Source organism: Ostrinia furnacalis, unplaced genomic scaffold, assembly GCF_004193835.3.
Source record: "Ostrinia furnacalis isolate ACB-3 unplaced genomic scaffold, ASM419383v2 OfSCF5660, whole genome shotgun sequence".
Lineage (NCBI taxonomy): Eukaryota > Metazoa > Arthropoda > Insecta > Lepidoptera > Crambidae > Ostrinia > Ostrinia furnacalis.
In genome coordinates, this window is record NW_021135899.1 from 305,844 (window position 1) to 333,252 (window position 27,409).

Genomic DNA, 27,409 nt, shown 5'->3' on the forward strand with positions numbered 1-27,409 from the left:
ATTAGGAAAAGTAATTTCAACAGAGTATCCTTTCTTTATACAATTAGGTAGGTAATAAACGAACATTGTAGCAAGAGATGTTTTTAATCACTGCTTACCGACCAAAAACAAACTCAGCTTTTCCCAAATTTCCCAAAGGCGATACCTAGCTGAGGTTCCCTTTGATGTACAAACTCCAGTCAGTAATGGAACGCACAGTTCACTGGCTCCAAAGGATTGTAGAAACAATACTTTGATGAAACTTATTGAAATGTCCTGTTATTGTAAGGTACTGCGGTGGTAAAGTTATTGAGCAATCAGTGGGTAATACAGGGTTGTTGGGAAAGCATTGTTTTGTTAGATAACGAGTATCTAAAAGTGTATTTATGCTTGTAATAATTAAAAATTCTGGTTGGCATAAAGATGTAAAACATTAGCTAGTAGTGAGCCAGCGCTTTAGACGATAAAGATCTTTTATTTTTGTCATATTTTAATTTTCCCATATTGAAATATGAATATGTTGTAGTAATACATTCGACTAATCATCCTCCAGTAAAATAATTTCATTGATGAAAAACTTTGTGCGAACTTAAAAAGAATACCACAATTGGTTCCGAAATTACTAATATTCTGTTTAACAAAAAATAAACCCAACGTAAGTGATATTACATTTCTACCACTATAGGCCTCAATAAACTACCGCAATGTCTTGTCATTTCGCCGCAAACAATCTGTGGCCCGGCAAATTGTACCGCATATGATGAGGGGTCAAGCAAAAAACCGCAGGGTCCCCACGCGATTACCGCAGCGCGAGCGTCCCCGCGCTAAAACCGCAGCGTCCCCGCGCTAAAACCGCAGCGTCCTCGCGCGACAACCGCGCTGGCGCAGTTTGTCTCCATCCACGACAGGTTTATGGCGGGGGCGGTAAATAATATCAGCGCGAGAAAACGTCATGTAACATTCATGGGAATTATTGATGGGTACAGGGTGTTCTGTTTCACTGTGATATCTATATTCAAAATATGTACTAGTATTTAAATGTAAAAACCCATGTTTATTTCCACAGGCTGATCTAGTAATAACAGAAATGTCAATGAATAGGTTAACGTAAGTCTTGTAAATCAAAACAAAAATTAAGAGTCAAGAGCACGTTCTTCTTCTTTTATTAAGAAGAGTACGTTTATGAATAACAATAAAGTAACCTTAAAACGGGACTATTCCCACCTCTCGTTCCCACCACTGCAACTCCTGTGTAGCCAGGATCTACAGTTTGACCGCCACAAAAACCCAACCAATGAAAGTCAAGTTTGTCCCGGGGGAATGTTAAACTGTCATTGGACCCGCAACGAAATTAATCAGAAGAACATAGGAGGAGTTCGAAATTAAGGTTCGACTTCCCGCCATTGCAAAGCGGATGACAGGTGACAAACAAAGGTTTAAAACCTTTAAGAAAAGATTATGCACCACGGACAATAAATTAAATTAAGGGGGCCTATCTTATGAGCAATTAGCAACTACCTGCCAATAATATTTTTCACAAAATCGCTTAAAAGCACGGAAATTTTTCCTTGTCGCGACAAGATCGGTGTAATAAATTGCGGAAACAGATGTATGTTGTATTGAATTAAGCATTATATTACGTTCATGTTTCCAAAGATCGTAAGTAACCTTAAGCTACAGTTATTTGAGTTAAAAAACTCACAGTCTCAAGTGGCACTTAAACCTAGAACCTATCGCTCTGCACTGAGCTATGAAAACATTGACAAGTTTCAATAAACCTGTCAAAAAATCCAAGTGTATACAGCCGATCTACCTCAAACACCCTGTATACCAATAGAACGTAAGTGGATTCCCTCAAATACCTCCAGGCCGTATTATCTTCCCGTCGCTAACAAGAGTTACGGCGGCAGCTGGCACTCTATTGAGTACGTCTGGACCTCTCGTGGAAAAGAAAATGGTCGCCGGACATGGGGACGCTGCTGATATTGCCCGCTGTGATTAATAATTAATTTGATTCAAGACTGTAGTCGCTTTAGGTTGTTAATGAATAGCAATAAAAGAAAAGCAACACATACTGTCTATAGTAGAGTACTTTTTTTGGAGGTCAGCATAGATGATAATTAAATAGCGCCTGCTACGACACTATGCACCTTACTTAGATGGTAACGTAAGGTCAAACAGAATTTTCCTCGAATTTCTTCTTTATCCACCCGCTTGTCTTTACCTAGATTTTAAAGTCACAGATTTTGAAACTTATTGGAAGATATTTTACTAGAAAGAAAGAAGAACTATATCCCCATAGGTACCTATTAAACAATACTTATACAACGTGTTAATGAAAAAGCGCAAAACCTGATAATAAAAAATTAGGGTCAAATTTTAACCAGAAATATATTTTAATTACGCCGTTATCAAAGGTGAATGAACTATCTACGTTAACTACTAACCTACTCATAGGCGTGCATGCCTTGCAATCAGCGTGTGAAAGGTCAATACGTTTCCAGAAATTCGTAAAAAGGAGATAACAAGTGCGCGGGGCGAAAACAAAAAGAGTGATTATCTTCGTAAATAATCCGCGAAAATTAATTTTCATAATAATCTTTTATTATAAAAATAAGTTGGGGTGTATGAGGTTTTGCGCTTTTTAATTAACACGTTGCACTGGCTTAAAAATAAACCTCGGGGTTGGCATTTTTGCAAATGTTTCTCTAAAAGACTTGAATTTTCGTCAAACTATAATATCGCCAATTTTATTCCCGCCATCATTTCTCCATTTCAGTCAAAATCCGCTTACGGCATCGTATAATAAAACCTCAGTTTTCCATTGTCGAGCAATAAATCATATACCTGCGCCATCTAGCGGAAGGGTTGGGCGACAGGGGATTTGTCACGGAACCAACCGAGCGCGGTAAAGATGATCCGTTTGAATTTTGTTATTGTTACTCGTGTTTGAGGCCATTGTGAATGTGATGTTTTTTTGTTTTTCTTTCAATCGGAATATTGATTGTGGTCTAATACCAAGTCAGTGCTTGAGGTATGGGAGCGACATGGGAAGGTTTTTGTGACGTCTAATGTCAGCGAGACTTCAGTGTGCTTACCATGAGCTTACGTTAGGTGTGCTCGCTAGCGACTGCGTAAAAAAATTACATTTAATTGTATGACATATTGTGCAGCGCCCCTAGCGGCTACTTTCAAGAAACAAAATCTTCATAGAGATTTTTGACGTACTCGCTAGCGAGCACACCTAACGTAAACTCATGGTAGGTACACAGAAGTGGTTCTGTATGCTATGTCTCGTCATAATATGTCAATGTCACTCCTCCCGTGCCGCTTACCTATAGTATATTATTATTATAAATTATTTTCAGAACATGTCTAAGATTGCCTTACCACCAATTTGAGATGAACCAAAAAAAACTGTCTCCTGTCACATAAAAAAAAACATATCGGCTGGTTTTGAGAAATGGTGACAGAACCTGGGTCACCTTTGTCAGCTCTTTGCACATCACAGACATCACAATAAGTGATTGTCTTCCAACGGTGATATAGGTTAGGTACCTATTCATTTCTTAGATTTTAATATCTTACCAAAAAACTCCACTACTATACGCTCATTTATCTAAATAGACAGTCATGAAACTCAATCGATGTTCCAACCAGAGTATCAACAAAAAACGAAATGGGATCATAATATCCGATTATCCTCCCCCAGTAATTTGATTAAAGTTCCCTTTACCCGAAATAGTTGCATTTAACCACATTCTGGGGTGAAACTAAGGATTACAACACGATTTGGGGTGAATATTTTCCTGTTACATAATTTCATTATCATAATTTTGCGGAGTATTGTATCATCTCGTTATGTGGAGATTTAAGACCATTACTATTGATTTGTGTTGAAATATAGATCATATTTATTTGGTAAGTCTTATGGAGTCTTATTGAATTACTATTTCCATATAAAAGAGAAGACAAACAGATGTAATCGAGGATTTCGTTAAATGCGATTAGGTAGCGAGTGATTTAGGTAGGCCTAGTAAAGATTTTACTATCGAGTGAAAAATCGTACTGCAGCATATTTTCAGGGTAGGTACCTAGTTACTCATATAGTTGTTGCAATTCACGAAGGCTGCTCGCTACTGTTCGTTTTTCAAAAGTTTTGACAATCATTCACTATCGCTATGTGCATGTACACGTGCACACACAAGTAAAACTCACTGGCGTTCGTGAGTTGCAAGAACTAATACGAGTATACATAAGGCTTAACGAGTTAACGACTAACATGAAAATAAATGATTAATTTCATTAAGTATGTTATTAAAATTAGAAATTATTATTGGTTACAAAACCAATGAACCTAACACACAACATTTATTTGGTTTCCGTGTAGTAAAATTTCTGCCAATTTAATTTTAACAACCCTTTTTTTCATCCCAAATTTGTCATAAACCAAACACCGATGAAAATAACCATACATTTTTAAAGCCGCTTTTGAAACGAGAAACATCACGATCGTCCAATTAGGGTAGACCGGGGCAATATTTCCCTAATTAATTAACATTATTCTTCTAAATCATTCATACGACGATCTCTATCCCCGAGTGGGTTATGGGGGATCGTTTGAAAATATATTTTTTCAGGACAGTTTTTTTATTTTCTACAGATGAAACAGGGAGAAAAATATTTCAGAGATTTCTTATTACTCGTGTTTATTAGGAACTAGCTTTCCGCCCGCGGCTTCGCGTGGAATTTTGTCTGTCACAGAAAATGTTTATCACGCGCGTCCCTGTTTCAAAAAATCTTTTCCTGGGACACAAACTGTCTCTATGCCAAATTTCATCAAAATCGGTTCAGTGGTTCAGTAGGCAGACAGACAGACAGAGCTACTTTCGCATTTATAATATTATGTATAGAAGATAGAATAGAAGTATAGATTTAATTTTATCATACTTTTTTATGTAAGACAAGGCAGGTATTTAACCGCGATCGCACCTGGTGTTAAGTGAGATGCAGTCTACTATGGTAGGTACAATCTCTCGCTTTGAAAATAAGTAAATGTAACAATCATATTGATAAATCTTATTGACTTAGTTTCAGGCTTTCGATTGGTTGAATTTCAATAACGGTTTGACCATCTATGACTGAACTAAAATCGAGTTTTGAGTGTTGTTTTATCTCTAATACAGACCTAACAATAAAACCTACTTAGGTACATCATTAGAGAGTGGGAAGACAGACAATAGGAGGAAGCTTTGCAGTTTGCAAATTGAATGAATTAATGACTACTTTATTAGTCTATTGTCAGCGACTTTAGTAAACGAACTAAAGTCGCTAACATAGCCCGACGGATTAGCAAGCTGAAGTGGCAATGGGCAGGGCATATAGTACGCAGAACTGACGGCCGACGGGGCAGCAAGGTTCTGGAAAGGAGGCCGCGTACCGGAAAACGCAGCGTGGGACGTCCACCTACAAGGTGGACCGACGACATCGTAAAGGTAGCAGGGAAGCGCTGGATGCAGGCTGCTACCAATCGATCAACGTAGAAAGCATTAGGGGAGGCCTAAGTTCAGCAGTGGACGTCCTATGGCTGAAATGATGATGAAGATGATAGTCTATTTTTATAAAATCCATTAAAAACTTCAACCATGGTATCTCTACTAAGGGTACAACCCGCCAGGGTGGAACTAGGTCATGCGAATACAACTGTAATCTGTTAATTAACATGGAAGCGGTTCGATTTCAACCCCGCGGACATCGCTAATGACGTGTTAATCCCCGATATGTTATGTGATGGGGTGAAAAAATAAAACCGTACGTAATGTGAGATTTATTTTTATTTTTAGTCCCCATATTTGATGTTTCGGGAATCGGGAACATTGTGTGCACGATAATCCCTAAAGATTTGTAAAATATGTTTGCTGATCGTACAAAACGGTACCTATCATGTTTTATGGTATTGAAATGTCCCAAATCGACTGAAATATTTATATTTGTTTACGTTATTTCTTGTAGATATAAAGAATAGTTTAAATTGAATTTTTATAGTCTTAGTGACTTATTTATTTGGACATAATTGTGTGCTTTCTGTTTCACTGTATGTTGCATGCCAATTGTCGTTGGTTAGATGTGTGAAACGGACATTCATTGTTTATCACTATTTTGTACCACATTTACCGCAATAAAGAAATTCTATTCTATTCTAAAATAGAATCTTGAAAGCATTTTGATTATGTCCGCCTTAGTTTGGTTACTCTTGTAAACCATCTTGAAACCATCCTTAACCTTTTTTATTATTACTGAATCTTCAGTTAAGTTTGTTAATTTTATAATAATAAATCAAACCTTATTTCTTAAAATAAAATAAGTAAATGTTGTCATATTTATCATACTCTCTCCAAAGAACAACTTTACCAATAGTGAAATTTAATTTATCTTAAGTTAGCTTTTTAAAACCAATTTTCCCGAACATCCCCTAAACTACCTCCTATCCACTCTATCTCGATTCGCCACCTTTGCCCCAGGTGTCCAAACCACCTTGCCCCGTCGTCGGTTATAATGAAATTGGCCTCATCTGGCGAAAGCATTCGGGGCCATTCGCCTAATTTGAATTGTTTATGATGGGGCAATTCCGTGTAATCGACTTGTATTGCGTCTTGACGACAGGATTTTAAAAAAATCTTATGCTCTGTGCCAAAATTGTATGGCACAGATTGACAATAGATCTTTGTGGAAAGGCTCTGACGAGAGAAACACGACGTTAGCAAATGTACCTAAATGTGTGAATATGAAATGCGCATATAATTACGCTATTGATACTATACAGGATGGAATTTTGTAATGCCACCAGAAGAGAAAGTACTCTTAATACTGTAGATAGAAAATTTTACTCAGAGAAAACATTTCTTTATTTTTGAATAGAAATAGAACTGCATTAAAGATTTCAAAAAATTTGCTTGCTAGACTCGGGAATCGAACCAACTAAAATCTGTTAAAAATTACATCCTGTATTTTTATTGCATCGATCGTTAGGGTTAAGTATAAGGATGAATGAATCTTATAACTATCATTTTCAATGTATCGCTGTTGGTTTCTATAAATAAATAAATGAAATCTCTCAAACAAACTTGGTAAATCAAATGAAAGGAAAACCATTAAATATTAAATTATTGTAATTATTTACAGAAAACCGTTTGTCGGAGTTCAGTTTTTGAGCCGCATAAATCCTAATCTATTTTTTATTCTATCACAAAGAATTCACGTTAATGACTCCGAATTAAAGAGGATTAAAAACTCATTGCACCTGATGTTAATTACTTCCCTTTATTACCTTGTTGACTGACTAATACGATTTGAAGATAAAAAGAAAAGGGGTTAAGGAAAAAAGTCCCTTCTGCAACTAATTTGGAATATTTATTTTTAATTTCTTTCTATTTTAATAAGGTAATTAATTCAGAAATCATTTTACATTTAAGAATTATCAAAACCAGATCTTTGCATGTAAATGTAACGTAGAAAGCAAAAAAAACAAAACGACTTAACAATGTCGGCCGTTTGGTGTAGTGGTTTCGGAACGGACTGCTATGCCGAGAGGTCCCGGGTTCGATTCCCGGCCGGGCAGAAATTGAAATAATGAATTTTAATTTCTGTGTCGGGTCTGGGTGTTACTAAGTATGTATGTATAATAATATGTATGTATTTACAAAAAAAAAGTATTTTAGTATGTTTATATCCTAGTACCCATAGTACAAGCTTTGCTTAGTTTGGGACTAGAAGCGTAGTGTAAAATGTCAAAAAAAATGTACGTACATACTTTTTTACTATTTTACTTTAACTAACTGGTACTAGCAAACAGATTACATTACCAACTCAGTAACATTTCCCACAATACCATAGGTACTAAGCCAAATAACAAGCCAAAATCTTTTAGTATTATAAAATGGCTACACTGAATATACCTACCCTTTAAAACCACTATCACACAAAAGATATTCAATAATAATAATATCCCGAAAAGTTACGCATCTTAAAAGCTTCAGAGATAACAAGGTGAGTCGTTACAGACCCCAAATACGTTTTCCCTTTATTCAATGTTCATGATTTCAACAACTTACCATTCCAATATCAACCATAACCCATTGGTATAAAGTTCATGAAACTTTCAATTTCTTATGGCAGAAACCTGGTGGCAAAAAATGCGGTACGTACTACGCGATAGTGCTTATTGTAAAGATATAGAGTTGTAAATGGTTTGATAATAATATTGGGTAGTCCCTAACTAAATTTTTGGCAAACCCATCAGAAATTCATCCAACCATTTAACCTTTTCTGTTAAAGAGTTGTATTTGGATTAAAAGATTATTTTTCTCTTGTGTGAGTTGTGATAACTGAGTAATACTGAGTAAATGATATCGTATCTAGGAATTGTATCCTGAGACTCTGTGAGTCGAGGGAGTTGAATTCTCTAGCCACTACGCACGTGAAGAAGGCAACAGGCCTGGTTTATATTAAGGTAAATAAGTCGGTTTTAACAAATTCCAGATAACTAAAATTATTTTCACCACACGCTCTGGGAATATGAACAGCTTAGAGTAGTCTCTACCAAACTACCAATTCCACTAGTTTTAAAAAGCCTTAAGAAAATCTAAGTCCAAAGTATTCTAGAAATAATTGCTCATAAATTAATTTATTTCAATAACATAGACAGCTTACTCCATTAGCAACAAACCATAACATTCCCTATTCATAATATTCATCTTTGATGATTCATCGGGATATGACAGAGGATATTTTAAAATTCATGGCGTTTCCAGTAAAGGAAAAACAATAGATTTTACATGCTTTTGCATTTATCGGCACCCGCGGGTACACACTCCATCAAATATTCATATAGAGCTAGTGAACGTCAAAAGCATACATACTTTCTATCAATATTTATATCGTACACACGGCCACACTGTTAACTATCCATTTCCGTTTTTGCTCTCACTCTCATCAAATGGTGATTCTTTGTGATAGAACGAGACGACATGACTGGCAATGGGTAGTTAACACTGTTGTCGATAGTACGTACAGGGTCGTTGTGAGGACATCAACCTCAGCATTATGGCATCTTTTACAGTAAATTGTAAGTGCTATTTTGTTACGTAAATGCTTATAATGCAGTTTGTTTTTAATTAGATTCCATAAAAATATAATTAAATGTTAGTAATCAATTTCAAAATTATGTTGCTTTGATGATTTCTAATTACCATTCCTTTAAATGACCTAGATTTTAATTTTAGGTGTGTAAATTGCAGACAGCAACACAGGTTGATTGTCTTTTGACTTGTGTGTGGAGTGAAAAAAGAAACAGTTAACTCTGATACTAATATGTTAGTATCAAAGTTCTGTATAATTGTATGGCATTTAATTACTTAACTTAATTCTTGCTAAAGTATAAAGCATTTCATTAAGTAAATAATTAATCTTGTTTGATTTTTAATGACGCTTCTATGGGTATCTTTCACCGCAACAAAGCTATTCAGATAGCTTGGAATAAAGCAGCATTCTCGGCCTTATTTCCACGTAATAAAAACAAATGATTATTAAGACGGTTCGGTCGTTGTAAGAGGCATTTCATACTTGGTTTGATGTATCGAATAAAAAACAAAATTTATTGTTGTTTCATAAAATATTACGTTACTAAACGCGTATTTATAGAGACGCGCGTAAACTTGTCATTTGAAATAAGTAGATTAATAGACTCCCGGCAGTAAAAGTGCTTTTTTAAAGCCTACTTACAGAAATAAATGAGTTTTACTGAGTTTTTACTGAGTTTTAATTTTTTGTCGGCTCATAGTTTGGTCGGAAAGCTAATCAGTATGAACATTAATGAAAGTGTGCGTATTAAACCGATTTGGTATCTCATACAAATTAGAAGTCAACCAAACTATCGCCTGATTGTTCTAGTATCTGTTATCCGCAGAGAGGTCCTCTCTAACCAGTGCCTGAAAGTTTCCCTGAAAATGTTTATAAAAAACAAAACAGTGTATTGTGTCATCATTCTTGTGGCAGAGTTTTAGGCCGACGCTGTGTAGGTTTGTTGTCGACACGACAAGAAGAAGAAGTGTTTTGTGTTTAAGTTGGGATTAACAGCTAAAATTGCAACAGAAATGCCATCACCTCAAGTATGTAAGGCTCCTATCCTCGTTTTTAGTTCATTAAAAGTGCGTGCGGCGGAAAAAGTCTCCGGCGGAAGTCTTTGGCGGCGAGATGAATGGATGCCGCTCAGGTGCCCACGCGGTAGGAAATGGGAGACAAATTACTTTGGAACGAATGTTTATTTATGTGGCATCTGTATTTGAGCATCATTGATACCATACAGGAATAAAAAAGGAATTTTAAGATAAATAAAATTTACATTCGCGTTCCATTCGAATACCATAATCACACCTGGTGCGATTATGGTCAAATACCTGCCTTGTGATGCATAAAAAAATACAATTAAAATAGAGATACAAAGGTCTTAAATAATGACGATGACGCGAGCCACCAGTCTTGCGACCACGGCTGTAGCAAAACAGCCGAAACTTCAAGCTGTAAGTACTTCTTTCATGTAGGCACTTAATAAAAAATGTCTGGTTCAGATCCGTGTTTCCCTATTTTAATAGCTACGGATTTTTTATCAAACGTGGTCAATGGTGGCTCACTTATTTTTTTTTTTGCCTTAGCTTATCATTTCTGAATAGGTTCTTAAATAACTTTAACTTTGTTATAGACCCCTGTTCAAAGTTCTGGCCTACCTACCAATAATTTTTAAACTTACTTCAATTGTCATATCCTTCAAATTTAGCAATCATAGTCACGATTCACCTTGCCGATGAGCAGCGTAAACAATTCTCTAACAGTCCCACAGGAGCATTGTGGCTCTCCTGCGGGAATAGACGGGACTTTGATGATGTTTGACGCTTTGAAGTCTATTTCCGATGCGCTTTTGTGAGAAAACAATATTTTTATCTTACCTTTTGGGAAATAATTAGGAGTGGATGCTACGAGCTACGCCGTAGCTTCGTAGACGACTACGCAGCTACGTCCTTTGTAGTATACAACATAAAATTAACCAAAGTAATATTGTTTTTCTTGTAAAATATGAACTTACTTGTGAAGCGTGTCAATAGTGACGGAGTTTCTTGCGCTGCTCTGCTTGTCCCAAAGCAGTGGTAGAGTTAATACTGGGACGTTTAAAAGTGCTTTTTAAAAGCCTACTCGCAAGATTAAAATGAGTTTCTCATGGCTTTTAGGAAACAAGAGTCACTAAACTTTTTAAATGACGAAAAAACGGAGAAGGTATTCTAGTCGGACGCCTACATTTTTTTAATCGAATATTTTTATCAATAAGCTACCGATTTCGGATTGGTATTGCATTGCAAAGTATCGTAAGCTTGAACCAATAATCGAGTAAATAAAAGAAACTAACTTTTCGCAGATTTGTATTCCAAATCTACTTAGTTAACCTCTGAAAAATCTTTTACACTCATCCAAACACTACGTACGGAACCCCGTCACCTTCTTTCGGTCAGTAACACATTTACTGAAGAAATAAGAAATAAATCGAATAGAGGCAGGCGAAGAGGGGAAATTGAGGTAATATGGTCCTAACAGCGACCGGGCATGTGGGTGCGGGTAGTTTGGTGGAGGAAATTGGACCTTTAGCGGTTATTTCTGGTGGTGGTAAGAAAGACATTGGGATGTGTGCTGAAATTGTAATGCTGAAAGGAAAATAATTTTCAATCATGACTCGCAACTTGTAATACATACAAGCAAGCATCTTAGGCTGGGTTGCACCATCTTACTTTAACTTTGACAAACGTCAAAAATCTGTCAAAATCCATACAAAAAGCACCGGTTATCGTCAAAGTTATGGTCAAAGTTGGGTGGTGCAACCCAGCCTTAATCTTCTTCTTATAGTGTTAACTATTCAAGTACCAGCGAATCTTCAGCGGTTTCATGCGACCACTTAGGCTGGATTGCACCATCTTATTTTTACTATAATAAACGTCAAACGTCAAAAGTCTATCTCGCTTATACAAAAACACCGATTATGACTATAGTTACGGTTACAGTAAGGAGGTGCAACTCAGCCTGAGGGTTCCACGAGTTAGTGAAAAAAAAGAACATATTTTACAGAAGTAATAGACCAGTTTCACGCCGTGCCGAAAGCAAACAATTCGTAATGGTCCTTACACACAATAGAAACACTAACCTGCCACTCCAGTGAGCGACCCCTGAAATAAATAAATAACATTCACCTGAAATAAAAGGACACTAAAGCCTCCCAAACGCAGTTAATCGCATCGGACCGCCTCTAGCCGAATGGCTTCATTTACGATTTTTATTTCCGGCTAGTGATGGACATAGTTCGATGTTTTGTCGATACAATCTTTTGGATCATGATTGATTGGTTGTAGAAAAACGTTGATGGACGGCGTTGAATGGTTTGTTTTTGGATGTATTTATAAATACTGAACTTATGATAGGTTTTGATTGACACATAAAACGAATGATATGATACCTAATTGTACAACAGGATGCAATAAATGAATATGAATATGAATATGCTTTGACTGATACTAGTTATTTGTATGTATAGAGATTAAACATCTAACTAATTTCTTATAGTGATGAAATTAACTTCAAAATTTGTAAAATACCGTGCTTAATATTAGGTGAGGGGTACAAGGGGTCCATACAGCCTTACTTGTCTTATCACCCGGATGCCCTTCCCCTTGTACCCCTCACATACCACGCATAGTTCGATAACATTCTAGTTGTTATAACTGTACCCTGTTACAATCGTACCTAGTTTACCTACAAGAAGCAATAAACACTTCATCCATCCTGGAAGTAGAGCTGCTAACTGCTGAAGCAATGACACTGATTTATCGATATCTCGACACAACACTAGAGATAATAAGCTCTATCGGTGTATTGAGATTAACTCTCCTTTATAGCTTAGTTAGTACACGTAAAATTTAACGATTCCATCGGACTTTTGCTCTAAATTGCTCGGACAAAGATGCCAAAGAGCTGTTTTAACTATTTATTTTATTCTCTCACGTAGCCATTTTGTGTCGTAAAAGCAATACAATCGGATTTAAATAGGGAAAACAAAGATATAAAACGATCTAATCTTCAGCAAATGTTCGGAAAACTGAATTTTGCTTGGGTATCGCGTACAATGAAGTCATAGAGAGATAAAGAGAAAAAATCATAACAGCCAGTATCAACGCCAGAGCTTTTTGTATGACTTCGTCGCTGTTCCAGAACCGATGAGCAGTTGTTCATGAAAAAATAAAAACAATCGAATGCAGTGACATTTTAAGTCAGTTTAAAATTTGTAACCACACATAAATGTTTCAAAACTAAATTCTTCTTCCTAGTCGCTACACTCTTGCTAGAGTGGTCGTGGTCATCATTGTGAATCACGATGAGTGATGATCTTTGCAATACGACGCCATCCCTTGCGGACTGCAGCTTTCCCGGTACATTCGAGTACCTAGTGCACTAGTGAATTAGCACTTTTCGTGGCCAGTGTGTCGGCAAAAGTACATAAAATGCCACAAAATAATATTCGCTCGATGAGTAATCATGCATAAACCTTTGTGTTACGCTAGTTACACGAGTAATTCGAAACAAAGCCTAAAAAGTGGTTTAATTAAACCCTAAAACTGTCCACACCCTCGCCGGACACGTGAAAAATAATTATCGGGCGATCAAAGGGACCGACTAATTAACCGGCTAATATCACAATAACCGTACCACGGTCGGGTTAATGAAAAATCGTCCGGAAATAGCAAGGATCCGGGTGAAAAGCTCAGGCGAGTAATTCGGTTGGCGTGGAATGTGGGCTTTTACTCGTAGTTCATTAATTGAATTTTGATTTGGTTATTTTCAAATCTTTTATAATATACCAGTCCCTGGTAATAAAATTAATTATGTAAGTATAAAAGATGATAAAAGAATCAACACATACACAATGTATAATCAGCGATTTTGTAACGAGTATTATGTTAGTATTGGCATCAAACGTTTAAATGCTTATTATTTTACAGATGGAACCTGGGATCCTGAAATACAGGGCTACCCTACTATAGGTTTCAGTTTTGCATAGAACCGGCAATGAATCGAATTAAAATTCTATTTTATGGATAAAAAGGTAGCGGGAAGGCGCTGGATGCAGGCTGCCACCAACCGGCCATTGTGGAAATCATTAGGGGAGGATCATATTGAGCAGTGGACGTCCTATGGCTGAAATGATGATGATGTTGGATAAAAAAGCTCTGTTTTACTTAGCAGGAAGATTGTCAGTTTGTATTAGCCATTATATTGTCACTAAAATGGCTAGTGACAATATAATAGGTAGGTGTTTCAAATAGAACGAAATCTACTTCATTTTAACAATTTTTTATTCAGCAAACAAAACCTCTCATGAAATTACAAAACTGCCCTCAGGGAGCGCTTTATAATTCTTATCCTTATTCAGTTTTACGGTCTATTATAAAATGGTCTTTATGGCCATTTTATTGTCAAAAGACTTAGGTAATTTCGTCACGGCATGGATCCGAAGATGGGATTTGAGATGAGGAGCTATTAAAAGTTTAAGTGGGTTTGAGTTTTGGGTAGTGGCAGGCCGTTTGGGGTTAACGTAATTAAATTTGTTAATTAGGTTTTATTTGTTTACTTTTTGCTTATTTGGGGCAGGGCATAGAAGTCATCTATCTGTTTTTTCAGTGACAGAGTTTAATTCTATAGAAGTGAATCATTCACTATTACAAAAAATTGAGAGCTTTTGCATAGGATGGGTTGCACTATCTTTCTTTAACTTTAACAAATGTCAAAAATCTGACAAACTCCATACAAAATAGTACCTGTTATCGTTAAGGTTAAGATCAAAATTAGGTGGTGCAACTCAGCCTTAAGACTTCATTATTAAGATAGTGATATCAACAAAAAATAAATAAAAATACTTTGAATGTATATTAAGACATATTTACAGTTGTATTTAAACACTATAGTAAATACTAGCGGCCGCCCGCGACTTCGTACGCGTGGATCCCGTTTTACCCCCTTCATCTATCTTACGCGGGTTAGATTTTTTCATACAAATGTTTTTCCTGCTAACTCCCGTTCCCGTGGGAATTTTGCAATATCCTGTTGTAACTAAGCTTTAAGTTTACTAAGGTACCTGCATGCCAAATTTCAAACATCTAACTTAAGTGGTTTAGATTTTTCATATAAAAGGATTTTCCCGCTAATTCTCTTTCCCGTGGGAATTCCTAAGTATAGTATAACCTGCCCAGGAGTATGAAGAATAATTGTACCAAGTTTCGTTAAAATCCGTCGAGTAGTTTTTGTTTCTATAAGGAACATACAGACAGACAGACAGACAAAAATTTTACTGATTGCATTTTTGGCATGAGTATCGATCACTAATCACCCCCTGATAGTTATTTTGAAAATATATTTCATGTACAGAATTGACCTCTCTACAGATTTATTATAAGTATAGACAATTTAAATATAAAAATATTAGTACATACATCAGACTTTACATGTTTGAAACAAAATAGCGTAAATACCTATTAACTTTTTGATATAGGTACCTTCGTCAGTTTACTTATTTTAGTTTTCAGCGGAAATTTACCATAATTCGTTCCAAAACACAGCCTATTTGTATTTGTGTGTTGTCAAATATACAGGGTGGGCGCTATTATAGGTATTCCATCAGCCCCCGTCCATAAACAATAGATATAAAGCGAGCCAACTGGAACACCCCTTTCGAACTGCCGACTCAGCGCTCGTCATGCCATCTGTTAATACAGGGTGATTTGAAATTACGAATTTAGTCTTGCAAAATATCGTATTTTAGGTAGTGTAACAATCGTTTTGTTGTTTCGAGATGGAGACATTTCAACTTGCGTACAAAACAGTTTATAGAAGAAAAAAGCAACGTTTTGTCGGTTTGACAATAAAGCCAAAGACACTTATAAATAAAATCTATGATAAGGTATTAATTTCTTAAAGGGAGGCATATTTAATAAGGTATTTCAATACATAATTTCTTAAAAAATATCCAGCCCATGTTACTTAAACGCATTATACATAATATATTAAAAATTGTGCATTGACTCAGCCTACTGATTTCTTTAAAAATTACAAAGTTACAACGCGGCAACGGTTACAAAGGTAGTAAAGTATAGTTCAATTAGTTTACCATAATAATCAAAGCCATTTAATTCTTGGTAGATATTTAACCATCCTGTATAAGAACGCCAACATTTTATGCATTTGTACGAGCGTTGTTTGAGTAGTGGTCCGAATCAATCACAGCGAGCGGCACCTGCGTCTGTCTGTGTATCACTTTTATTTTGCAGTCGTTTCTGATGTATTACGTTTACGTATGCAGTCCTTTTAAAGAAAGCAATGACTCGTATTCATGATGGACGTGGGTGACATAAATAAACAAGCCCTGTTTCAGTAATTTTGTTAAGACACAAGTTGAAAAAGTTTTAGTAAGAAGTCCATCAAGAATCGTCCAAGGTCCTTTGTCAAAGTAAAACTATAAATCTAAATGCATTCTAATACATTTAGTTTAGTCTTTCCATTCAGAGGTCTTATTTATAATTTCTTGGTATACGCAGAATATTCCATTAAGTCCTGATAGAGATGGCAAAAAGGGTTGTGAGCTCAGTTATTACAACCGATTGTTTAAAAAAATAATTGTTATATGCATCTCATAAAGAAAGTTGTTTTGAAAATAAACATAATCAACACTAAATGACTAATGTTACTGGTACGGGCAGCTATAAATGTCACCAGTGAACAAATAGTAGCGATTATAAAGGCACTCTACCGCGATAATAAGGAGTCGTCACGAAGGTGCAAGTGCTGGAATTTGGCGATAAATAAGAATGATTAAATATGACGTCATAATAACTAACGTGTAAGTTGGTGAGTTTCTTTTTTATGTAGAACTAGGTATTTGACCGCAAACACACTAGCCAGGCCAGGATGCGCGATGTGATGAAATCTTAGCGAAGATTTTAGATGATTTCTATGGGCTTATAGCGTAAAATTGATAAAATGTTTGGATAAACCGATAGCAATATCATGGAGCGTAACCTAGTCCTACTGATTTTAAGTGATATGCCTAGTAAATGCCTAAGTACTAAAAGAAAAAGTGGATTGTCTGTCACAGTTAATTAATTATAATATGTTTCGGCCAGTTCGAGGTAAAATGCCATTGCTTTGTGGTCAAAGATTCCGAATGAAGCTCGCTCTACCTTCGGCTTGATGATCTTTTTATCAAGTGTGATGTAGGCCCAAAGCTTTTCTGTTGTGGTTAAAAAGTCACAAACCAAAACAAGTCGTTAACAAGATGAATTAACATTTTTTTATCAAACAAAGTTCAATTCGCCTTAACCCTTTATAGGACGGCCCATACAAAGTGGCCAATAAACTGGACAGTCACTTTACGGCCGATAATTCAATGATTTTCGTAACAATGTCGAACCTTATAATCATAAACGATAGCCAATAAAGCACGCTGGCCTAGAAACGAGCCAGCGCTCAAGGACGTCGCACGCAATCAAAAATTCGCGCTCTTTTTTAAGGTGGCCTGTCAACTGGGCACTGTGCACACCCGTACTAGTATTTGCTGCCATTGCAAGCAGACGATACATATTTCCGGGTGTAGTGCAATGTAAAAACATATCTTCGTAAAGAAGATGAGTAAAATAATAATGTTAAAGTATATACTTTATCATCACGTGAAAATATAGTCGAAAACCGTAAAATAAACATGTTATTTTTGCAATTAAAAACAGACTAGTGTGTTGAAAAAGCCTTGTGTAGAAATTACACATGTGAATTTGAGGTGGTCTCATATTTATATGTTTTGATTTTTACACACAAATTATATCGTTTTATACTGAGTATATTATTAATTTTTATAATACAATAACATAATAAGCCCAAATATACGGGTTCGGTAGTTATACCCCATTATTATAACTGTTTAGGTATTTTTTCATACAAAATTATGTATATTTGTGGATAATGTATATAATAATCCTGGGTTTATTGAGTTTTCATTCACGTTTTTTTATTTTATAACATAATATTGTCTCTAAATTATTATATAATGTTTACTTTAGTTGAAAAAACTTTTAATTTTGTTTTTTTTCATGTTATTTTGGGCTCAGAAGAAGAAATACAATCATTTTATTTGATACTTTGTTGAATATTATGTTTTTAGCCGAATTAAAGATTGATAACTAAATACGCAATTATTTTATTTAGTTTAATATGTAATTTACATAAAAATAACCGGTTTTTTTATAAGTGTCCAGTTTACTGGCCAGTGATTTCACATGAATATTGGTGATTTTAGTGATGCAGAACGGTCAATGGTCAGTATACTGACCACTAGTTTTTTTGTATTTTCTCGTAAAATATCTAGTTTCTGATAATTTTATTAATACATGTTGTTATAAATAACGCTATAGAATATATATCCACTTAGAAATATAGCGAATTCAAATAAAAGTTAGGGTGTGCGTTAAAGGGTTAACTGTTATAATTTTCAATTTAAAGTCTCCTGAAAGTCTATTTATTTATAGTGCTTTTGTATAGTTTATTTTGCTCTGACCAGGGTATAGTCGCGTGATCATATCCAGTTTGTTACGGGAACAACGTTCCCAATGAAGATGCATCGCTTTTAAATTGATAAGAGATGTATTGTTGTTGGACGAGATATTTATGGTTTTAAGTTTCTGGTGTAGAATTAATAGCCTTTTATTTACAGTGTTGTGTAGCTAATTATTACTGATGCAAATTTATGTTTTTTTAACGGCTTCTTAGCTTGGTGTTCAAAGTCAAAATTTATTTATTTGTATAGATAGACTACTAAAATAGTATTTGCAAATTGTCAAATATTTTGCTCTTAAGGCTACAGTCTCATAATCTGTTCTGGCACACAATTGGAGTAGGTTTGAATCCTTATAAGTTCAAGTGTTAATGTGATGAAAGAGAGCTTTTAATACAGGCAGTATGAACAAATTAATTTATGCATAAGTAGGTACCTATTTTGTTTTATTTTCTTTGCATAATAATGTTTCAATAATCTTTAAAAACGACCAGTTTTGGCAAACAGTTCGCAATTTTTCACGGTTTCTCAGTTGCAGTGGCTATGTTCATATTTTATATTGCAAAAAATCTTTCGATTTCCATAACACCAACAAAATCTACTTAAAGCTGCCTAATCTCACCTCTCCATCTCCCTTTATACCACAATACGATCACCAAACTGATACACAGGAATGTAGCTGGGTGACATATACATAAAATACGCGGTAGATATGTGTAATGGTGAGTGGTTTGGCGTCTGTCTGTCACATTACAATGGGCGCGGCAATCACGGGCCGAATGCGTTTATTGAAATCTCGGCAGTGTTGTACAGAGTAGGCCAATTTACAGAGAGTACTAAGGTAGTTTTAGGAACATAATATGATTAAAGAATTTATTAATAAGTTATGCCAGTTACCGTCAAGAGTTAAAATTCATACAGCCAAAAAATATTTTGCAACATAATTTTAAAACCTATCATTTGTTTTATCATTGTCTTACATGAGTAGTACTGCGCAAAGAAAAGAAGCAAGTGAGCGAAATAGGAAATAAAACATCTGTGAAAAATGCTGTAGACTTAGTTCCAATAAAAAGTGGTAATTTGGTAAATATAGTACTTATAGCAATGTGATGACTGTCATCATCATCAATCAAGAATAAAGCTTAAATCACTAGATACACAAACATTTCAGTGTCAAATTCGGTTATATTATTTACAAAATTGCCAGTTGCCTGGTACTGCCGCAGTCTGTATACTACCTAGATTAGATTATAAAAACTGAACAAAACTCAACTACTCTGTACATCAAGATGATTGTCACCGATAGAGGGCGGTAGTGCATAAACTTTTACGACGCGCATCCGACCCTCATGTCCTCATTGCGGCGAGTCGATTGAGGATCTCTAATCGAATCGGGAGGAAGAGGTTTTATGAGTGACTCGAAGACAGGTTATTGGAAAAATTCATTGATTAAATTGAGATGCATAACCAATCGTCCGCATAGATTCCGCGAAAGATTAAAGAAATTCCAAAAGCTTAAAAGTTTCAGGAGCGTCAATACGTTTTTTTTTGCTTCTTACTTCTTTTTTAAATAGTTTTTTTTTTAATGAAGAGTATTTACTTTTGTTAAAGGTTGCCTTAAAATCGCCTCTGAGACATATTTAAAACATTATTTCATTGATTAACTCTCAATGTGACCTACATTTTCTTCTCAAATTTTAGGATGGTCGCTTGAACAATGAACATACGCACTTGACTTACACCCTGTATAAGCCCTGTTTTAAACCTGCGAGAGGCGTCTACTATTAATGAAGTTTAGACCAAGTAAAAGTCTAACCTTAAAATCACCAAGCACGGAGGCAACCACTATGAAATAATATGAACGAAGGGTGTTTTAAAATCTTAATTATAATGAATTGACCTTCACAAAAGGCTTGATGAATATCCCACCTAACGAGGCCTGAAGCCAATCCTTTCGGACGCCAACAACTCGTGAAAGGGTAAGATTGATGGCTGCCATTTTGTTTTTTGCAGCGGCTTTTTAAATACTAGCGAAATTAATTATGCGACGATGTTTCTGGGTCGTTTGGTTTTGGATATCGAAGAGAGGAAATGGGACTCTTTAAAAATCAAGTGACAGCTAAAATTTTTGCACTTTAAAAAGACAACATGGTTCAGCCCTTAACAGATTTAGCTTTAAACTAAATAAAATATCACGCTCGAATCCCATCGCTCTTAGCTTACTATTCTAGACATCATGGTGTTTGTAAGAATGTAATTAAACTAATTAACTGAAATGTTCACCACAAATTCACAGATCTTCATTGAAGTACCCAACGGGAATCGAACCAGTCACCGCTGCTGGTATGTTTGATTGAGATATGCAGTCTGATATTTATCCCTAGTATCTGTAAGCAATACATAAAATTCGTACATAAGAAGTAGAATATTCTTACATAATTTTCTCATTTATTGCCATTCCATAGAGCGCTAATAAACTTCCGATCCAAGATTTATATTAAAATTCGAAGGGAATAGCTTTGAATGAAGATTTTCATAGGATACATTAAAATCTGTTTCCACTGCTTCGCCTTTGAGGCGTTTGGTCCAAGAAGTAAGCGAGAACAGGTATACTAAAGGTTTAAAAAAAACCTTAATATGACAAATAATTGTACAAATCCGTTGTCTGGTACCCATGGTACAAGATTTGCTAAGTTCGTCGTTCGTTTAGTCCCACTAGATGAGTGTAAAATGTCCAAGGATAATTTGTAAAGAACTACATATAACATTGTGTTCATACTATGAAAACCACTGCAATTTGACGTAAAATTTTAATTATTTTTATCGTGATCCGTTTGCTCGTTTGCCTCCTATCACATAAAAAAAAAAATATCTGTAAATAAAATAGTATTTTCACACTTGCGACACACTGTGGCATCTTAAACCGATATAAATGTATAGTCTGATAAGCTAACGTCTCTACCTATCCTATGATACGACTGAAACCATACCTGCTGACTAATTTATCTATACTACTGTTCCTAGAAATTACACAAGCTGAAGAGAATTTTGTTGATTACATTCGATTCATCAATAATGACGGTAGTTTCTTATAACATAGACCACTCGCCTAGTCCACTGGTACGTCAATAACAAGCCCATAAAGCGTTTTTACTGCCTTTGTTCAAGCAAATGTATGTACGCTCTGACTTTTTAAACAATCACAGTATTTTTCTTTGCCCCGATAATAACTTGAGATGTTTTGAATGGACCCAAAAATAATTCGAATCCGATTTTATTTTCGTGGAGTTTTCTTGGAGTTTATTCTGCTAATGGACGATATGTCGACGTATATTATTCTAGTGTTCTGTTTTCAGTGTGAATTTTATTTTCTTCTATCACAATGCTTGAAATGGACTTCCAACAGCTAAACACATTTACGAGAGCTATGCATTATTATACGTATAAACAGGCAAGTTTTTCTGTTAAGATTCACGCTATTTCTTGAAATAAACTTACAGAATGTATTGTGAAACAATAGAAACCATTTTGTATGCTTTTGTTTACTTAAAAAAAATTAATACAGGTATCTATCATAGCATTAGGTCGTGTAAAAGTGCTCTTTGGGAGATCCCAAAAAATCGTAAAAAGCTCTCAAAATCGTATATTTTTTAAGGTAAGCTTACCTTCACAAAATATACGATTCTGATTTAGATTTTAAGCGATTTCCTTGGGGGAGGCCTTTGTCCAGCAGTGGACGTCATTTAGCTGAAATGATCGAAACTACAAGTTTTTAAAGAGACTTTGTAAAACTGCTACGATCTAAGCATAGGCGCAGACAAAAATGATTTAATTTGACTATCAAAAGTTCAAAACTAAACGTGTAAACTAACACTCAGGCCATTTACCTCATCAAGTGGGTCATTCCTCCTGCAATTTGTCAAATCCTGGAAATGGGGCACAGTGAGGCATTACCCTAATTGCCAAATTAGGTACTACCCACGCGGAATTGAGAACTCTAGCTCTGTAGAAGTAAGGATTACTAGAGTAGCCATTCTGAAATTTTAACCATTTTTTTACGGGTGATCAATTTAAAATTAATAAAAACATGCGTGTAAGTAGTAGGTAATTAGCGTTTAGTTGTGATGGGACTTGCGCTCTGCTGCGACATTTGTTGGAGTAAATTATACTTTTCTTTTATTCTTTATTTTTTTTTAAGAAAATATTTAAAATCATCTACAGATTAGTTATCACATACCACGAAATTACAGCATTCAACAAACAATACTTTTTCATGGTATGCAGAAAAACTTTGTTTTGAATGGAATCAGAAAATTATTAATATTTTCTACATCCCATTCAAAACAAAGTTTTTAACAAAATTACTTTTTACAAACAATGATGCCAGTTCCATTTCTTCTTTGCTCTACCGCCACTTATCCCAAACCTGCACACTTCAACACCAGTCTCACGCGCATCCCAGCTCCGTCCACACAATGACTCCCTACTATCTCCTAACTCTCCTCCTAACATTGTCAGCCATCGAAGCCCACACCAACCAAACTTCTTGCAATGGCTTCGAATCCAACTTCGCCATGAAAGCAGTGGTCGGCCCGTGGTATGTGGTGGCCATTATACCGGAGAAATTGTACCCGGATAAGCCTGTGACGTGTTATATCGTGGAATTCAGCGAGATTGATGAGGTAAGAGTTTACAGAATTGTAGAATACCATTGTAACAGAGTTTCCTAAACTTTTAAGGGGTTATCTTGAAGTAGTTTTTCTGTTTTTCCTAAATAAATTATTCGGTCGTTGTGGAAATCCTTGGGGCAGGCCAGGTCCAGCAGTCGACGTCATTTGGCTGAAACGAAACAACAAAATGTATTCTTCCAACTGTCACACCTAAAACCTAGCCCCAATCTTAGATTAAGAGTAGGCGCACACTGTTGATTTTTCGTCGGCCGATAGTTTAGTCGGGCAGTTGATCAGTATGGGCATGCATGGGAGTGCGCACACTACGCCGATTCGATTTAGCCGATTCTTCATACAATTTAAAATCGGGCACAACTATCGGCCAACTAAAAATCAACGGTGTGCGCCTACTCTTAACTAAGACTATTAAAATATATTAAACATATTTAAATAAGTACAAAGATAACGTAGAGGATCGTAATCGTGCATAGGTATAACATAAAAATTTCCCATGAGAATGTTTATGAACACGTCCATTATTTTTATTGACATTTATATTTATGTATTTCGTTATTTTGCATTAGGGCACCTTCAGAAGGCATCTTTATGCATAGCCACCTAACTCATTACTAAGCATTTAATTGTCTGTATTTCCTCAACTTTCAGGCTGGTCTCCGCTGGCTGGTGAACAAGACGGTCCACCACCGCAAGAACTTAACCGACATCACCGGTACCATCATCAGGCAGCGGTACTACGCGGAGCACCCCTTCGACGTGTGGTCCAAGGCTGCTGGCACCAACGGCTGCTTCCAGCAAGTGCTGTCTTTGGACGCTGACAACAGTGATATGAGTGAGCATATTATCTTTAAAAATGTATGAATTATCGTCATTATCAGTAGGCTATAAATTGAGTATAGGTACATATCCACTCTTGGGCATGTCAAAAGTCTCCCAATACGCGCCATTTTTACTTGTCTTCAGCTTGACCTATCCAGCTTCTGCCAGCGACTTTTCACAAATCATCACTCCATCTAGCTAGGGGGAGTCCTTCACTACGTTTGCTGAAACCTCTACTATCGATATTGCGTTAAAAATTGTTTGTCCAGCAGTAGACTGTGGTTAATGATGATCAAAGCAATGCTCTTGGTTCTTCTAAATTTTGAGTCTTTTGAGATTCATTTGTGTTTGTATCAATTGGCCGCTTGTAATAAATATTCTAGAAATTGTCACTTATGTTCCCTTTTGAAAAGTACATAATGTGTGTGTGTGTGTATTTATTACACTTATTCCAGCAAAAGCCCTGACACAAGAGGCGGCAATGCAGTTACACATCATAGACACCGATGACGGGTCTGGACCATACCTCGTGCAAATGCTCTGGGGCAGGATGATTTCGGCTGTCATCTACCGAAAACATAAAGTGAGTTCAATAGAAACAAACTGTTGCTTTTGGCGATATCGTGGTTCTCAAAACCAAAAAGCCTAGGCGCAGACCACCGATTTTTTGTCTGCCGATAGTTTAGTCAGGCAGTTAATCAGTATGGGCATGTAAGGAAGTGCGCACATTACACCGATTGATTCTTCATACAAATTAGAATCGGGCCCAACTATTGGCCGACTAAAAATCGGTGGCCTAGGCTAAGACAGTCGCTTAGTTTTTGGACTTTGACTTTTATCATCAACGTCAAGTTAAAAAGTGGAACAACTTGCCTTCACCGATGCTAGAACCAAAGCCATTGTTCAAAACAAAGCATAAGTTTCCACTTAGGGCCCTAGCCCATGGTGACTTTTTGTAGCGATGCAGTCGCGCTGCTGTAGCGCGTTATTAGCGCGTTGGCATCACTTCTGTAGTGCGTTCCAAATGCGACTAACGCGCGTTAGTAGCGAAGCTGTCGCCGTGGGCGAGGGTCTTTAGTAGGAAACACACCCTTGGGTCAATCATTAGATAACTATTGTTTTATGTGGTGGAGAAAATTAATGTGATAATGAGTCCGCATACTTTTAAATGCATACCCAATCTCACTGAAATGAGTCAGAGATGTTGAAATCAATCGTAACGTTCTTATACAATTCGATGCTTATCAAAAACACCTAATAATTTTTCAGGGAGTAACCCAAGACCAGCTAAGGCCAATATTCGAGCTGATGAGCAAGTTACGGGGTCCTCAACGGCTTCCAAGGATGTGCGAGAAATACCAGAAGGAACCGTTGATGTTTGTTTAGAAGTTTATTTTTTTCAGGAGTTCGTAAACATTTTGAAATAAAATAATATGTTAATGTACGTGTTGTTATGAATATTGCCTAAAATCTGTCATGATTTTGCCTTCTAACTACGACTTTCTGAAAATCAGCTTGCCTCCTCCTTGAATACGTTAGATATTGTAATATTATTTTTACATTTGCGCGCGTCGTCCTCTCTTTAACATTGTGCCACGTTATTTCCAGTAATTTTATTTTGCAATATAAAATTTAAAAAAAATAAGAGTGAGATGCACAATCTTACTTTGAGTCAAAAATTTATCAAACTCCATACAAAAAACACCGGTTATTGTTATAGTTACGGTTAAAGTAAGTTCGTGCTACTTAGCCTAAGCGTTTCATCGCAAAGCGTAATCCTATAACTGTACGAGTATTCCTTATGCCTATGAGAAACCAATGTAGTTTCTAAATAATGCAAGCTTTACCTAAATGAACACATTTTATTTTCATTTAATTCCGCTATTCCTGAGCTTTTGTGCTATCACTCCCACGTTCCATTACACAAACCGATTTGCAAAAGCAGGGTGTGTCGGCGCACCTAAACTATACGAATCGCGTGGATTCGCTCGCTCCGTCACCTGTTATAATAAACAGGGCATTAGTTGTGCATATCCGCCGTCCGCTATGACGAGTAGGGCAGCCATGAGTTTTAGGAAATTCGGCAAAAAGGATTTCCAGGTCTCTATAATTTAGAGTCGCCATCATCAACAGACCACTTTAATATCAAATATCAGATGGATTACGAGTAGGCGCACACCGTTGATTTTTAGTTGGCCGATAGTTGTGCCCGATTTTAATTTGTATGAAGAATCGGCAAAATCGAATCGGCGTAGTGTGCGCACTCCCATACATGCCCATACTGATCAACTGCCCGACTAAACTATCGGCCGACGAAAAATCAACGGTGTGTGCCTACTCTAAAGAATATCTATTATTACCAAGACACACGCTCAAATAAACCTGATTACTACCTTTAATGGTATAGAATTAATGTGGAAATCCTTAGAGAATGCTACATGTAGGATTGTAGGTACATACCTATTTGACGATTCGTAACATACTATTATTACCTAAAACTTTTGTCCAGTATTTACCCGGGTTATGTTTTTAGTATGACTATTAATTATTTAATTATTAATTAAGAGTAATATTATATTATTAATATTTTATCTGCACTATGTTCAAACTGATGGACACCCTACTCGTGTCTAGGTGATGAATACAATAGCTGCAATGAGGTGCGCTTTTGCTTGCAACATAAATTGTACAAGCGAAGCGCTTTAAGACCAGTTTATTATACAAATTCTTATGAAGCTTTTACTTTGTTTAAAATACAAAAATAAAGTAAATATTTTAACTATGTCTTAGCAAAATATAGAGTAGGTAAAGGAATGATGATAGCTAGTTTTAAAGTTAGCATACGCTAATGCTCATTTTTGTGTGAAGCACGATTTTCCATGTTGCGTCAAAAAGTTTTAAGTCATTACATTATACCTATTACTTACTATGCTATCTAATTTTGAAGGGCTTAACCTAGCTATTTCGGATCGGCTTGACCCCTTGGCGCTGCGTAGAGATGTATCCTCACTGTGCATCTTCTATCGCATGTATCACGGGGAGTGCTCCGAAGAATTATCCGGACTTATTCCTGACGCCACTTTTCGCCACCGATCTACCCGACAGCACTTCCACCCCCATCACTTAGATGGTTGGCAGTCCACAACAATACGTTTTTCTAGAAACTTCCTGCCCCGTACAACCAAACTGTGGAATGGACTGTAGTCTGCGGTGTTTCCGGACGGATACGACCTGCAAG

At 36.2% G+C, this 27,409-nt stretch overlaps 1 protein-coding gene across 1 annotated transcript; it reads left to right on the top strand.

Moving 5' to 3' along the window:
• The first annotated feature begins 23,122 nt into the window (after positions 1-23,122).
• LOC114361376 (uncharacterized) lies at positions 23,123-25,566 on the top strand. Its single transcript, XM_028316370.1, has 4 exons — positions 23,123-23,346; positions 24,001-24,184; positions 24,627-24,754; positions 25,441-25,566. Exons 1-4 carry the CDS (start codon positions 23,140-23,142, stop codon positions 25,555-25,557), a joined length of 636 nt encoding a protein of 211 aa, XP_028172171.1. The 5' UTR covers positions 23,123-23,139; the 3' UTR covers positions 25,558-25,566.
• The last annotated feature ends 1,843 nt before the right edge of the window (positions 25,567-27,409 follow it).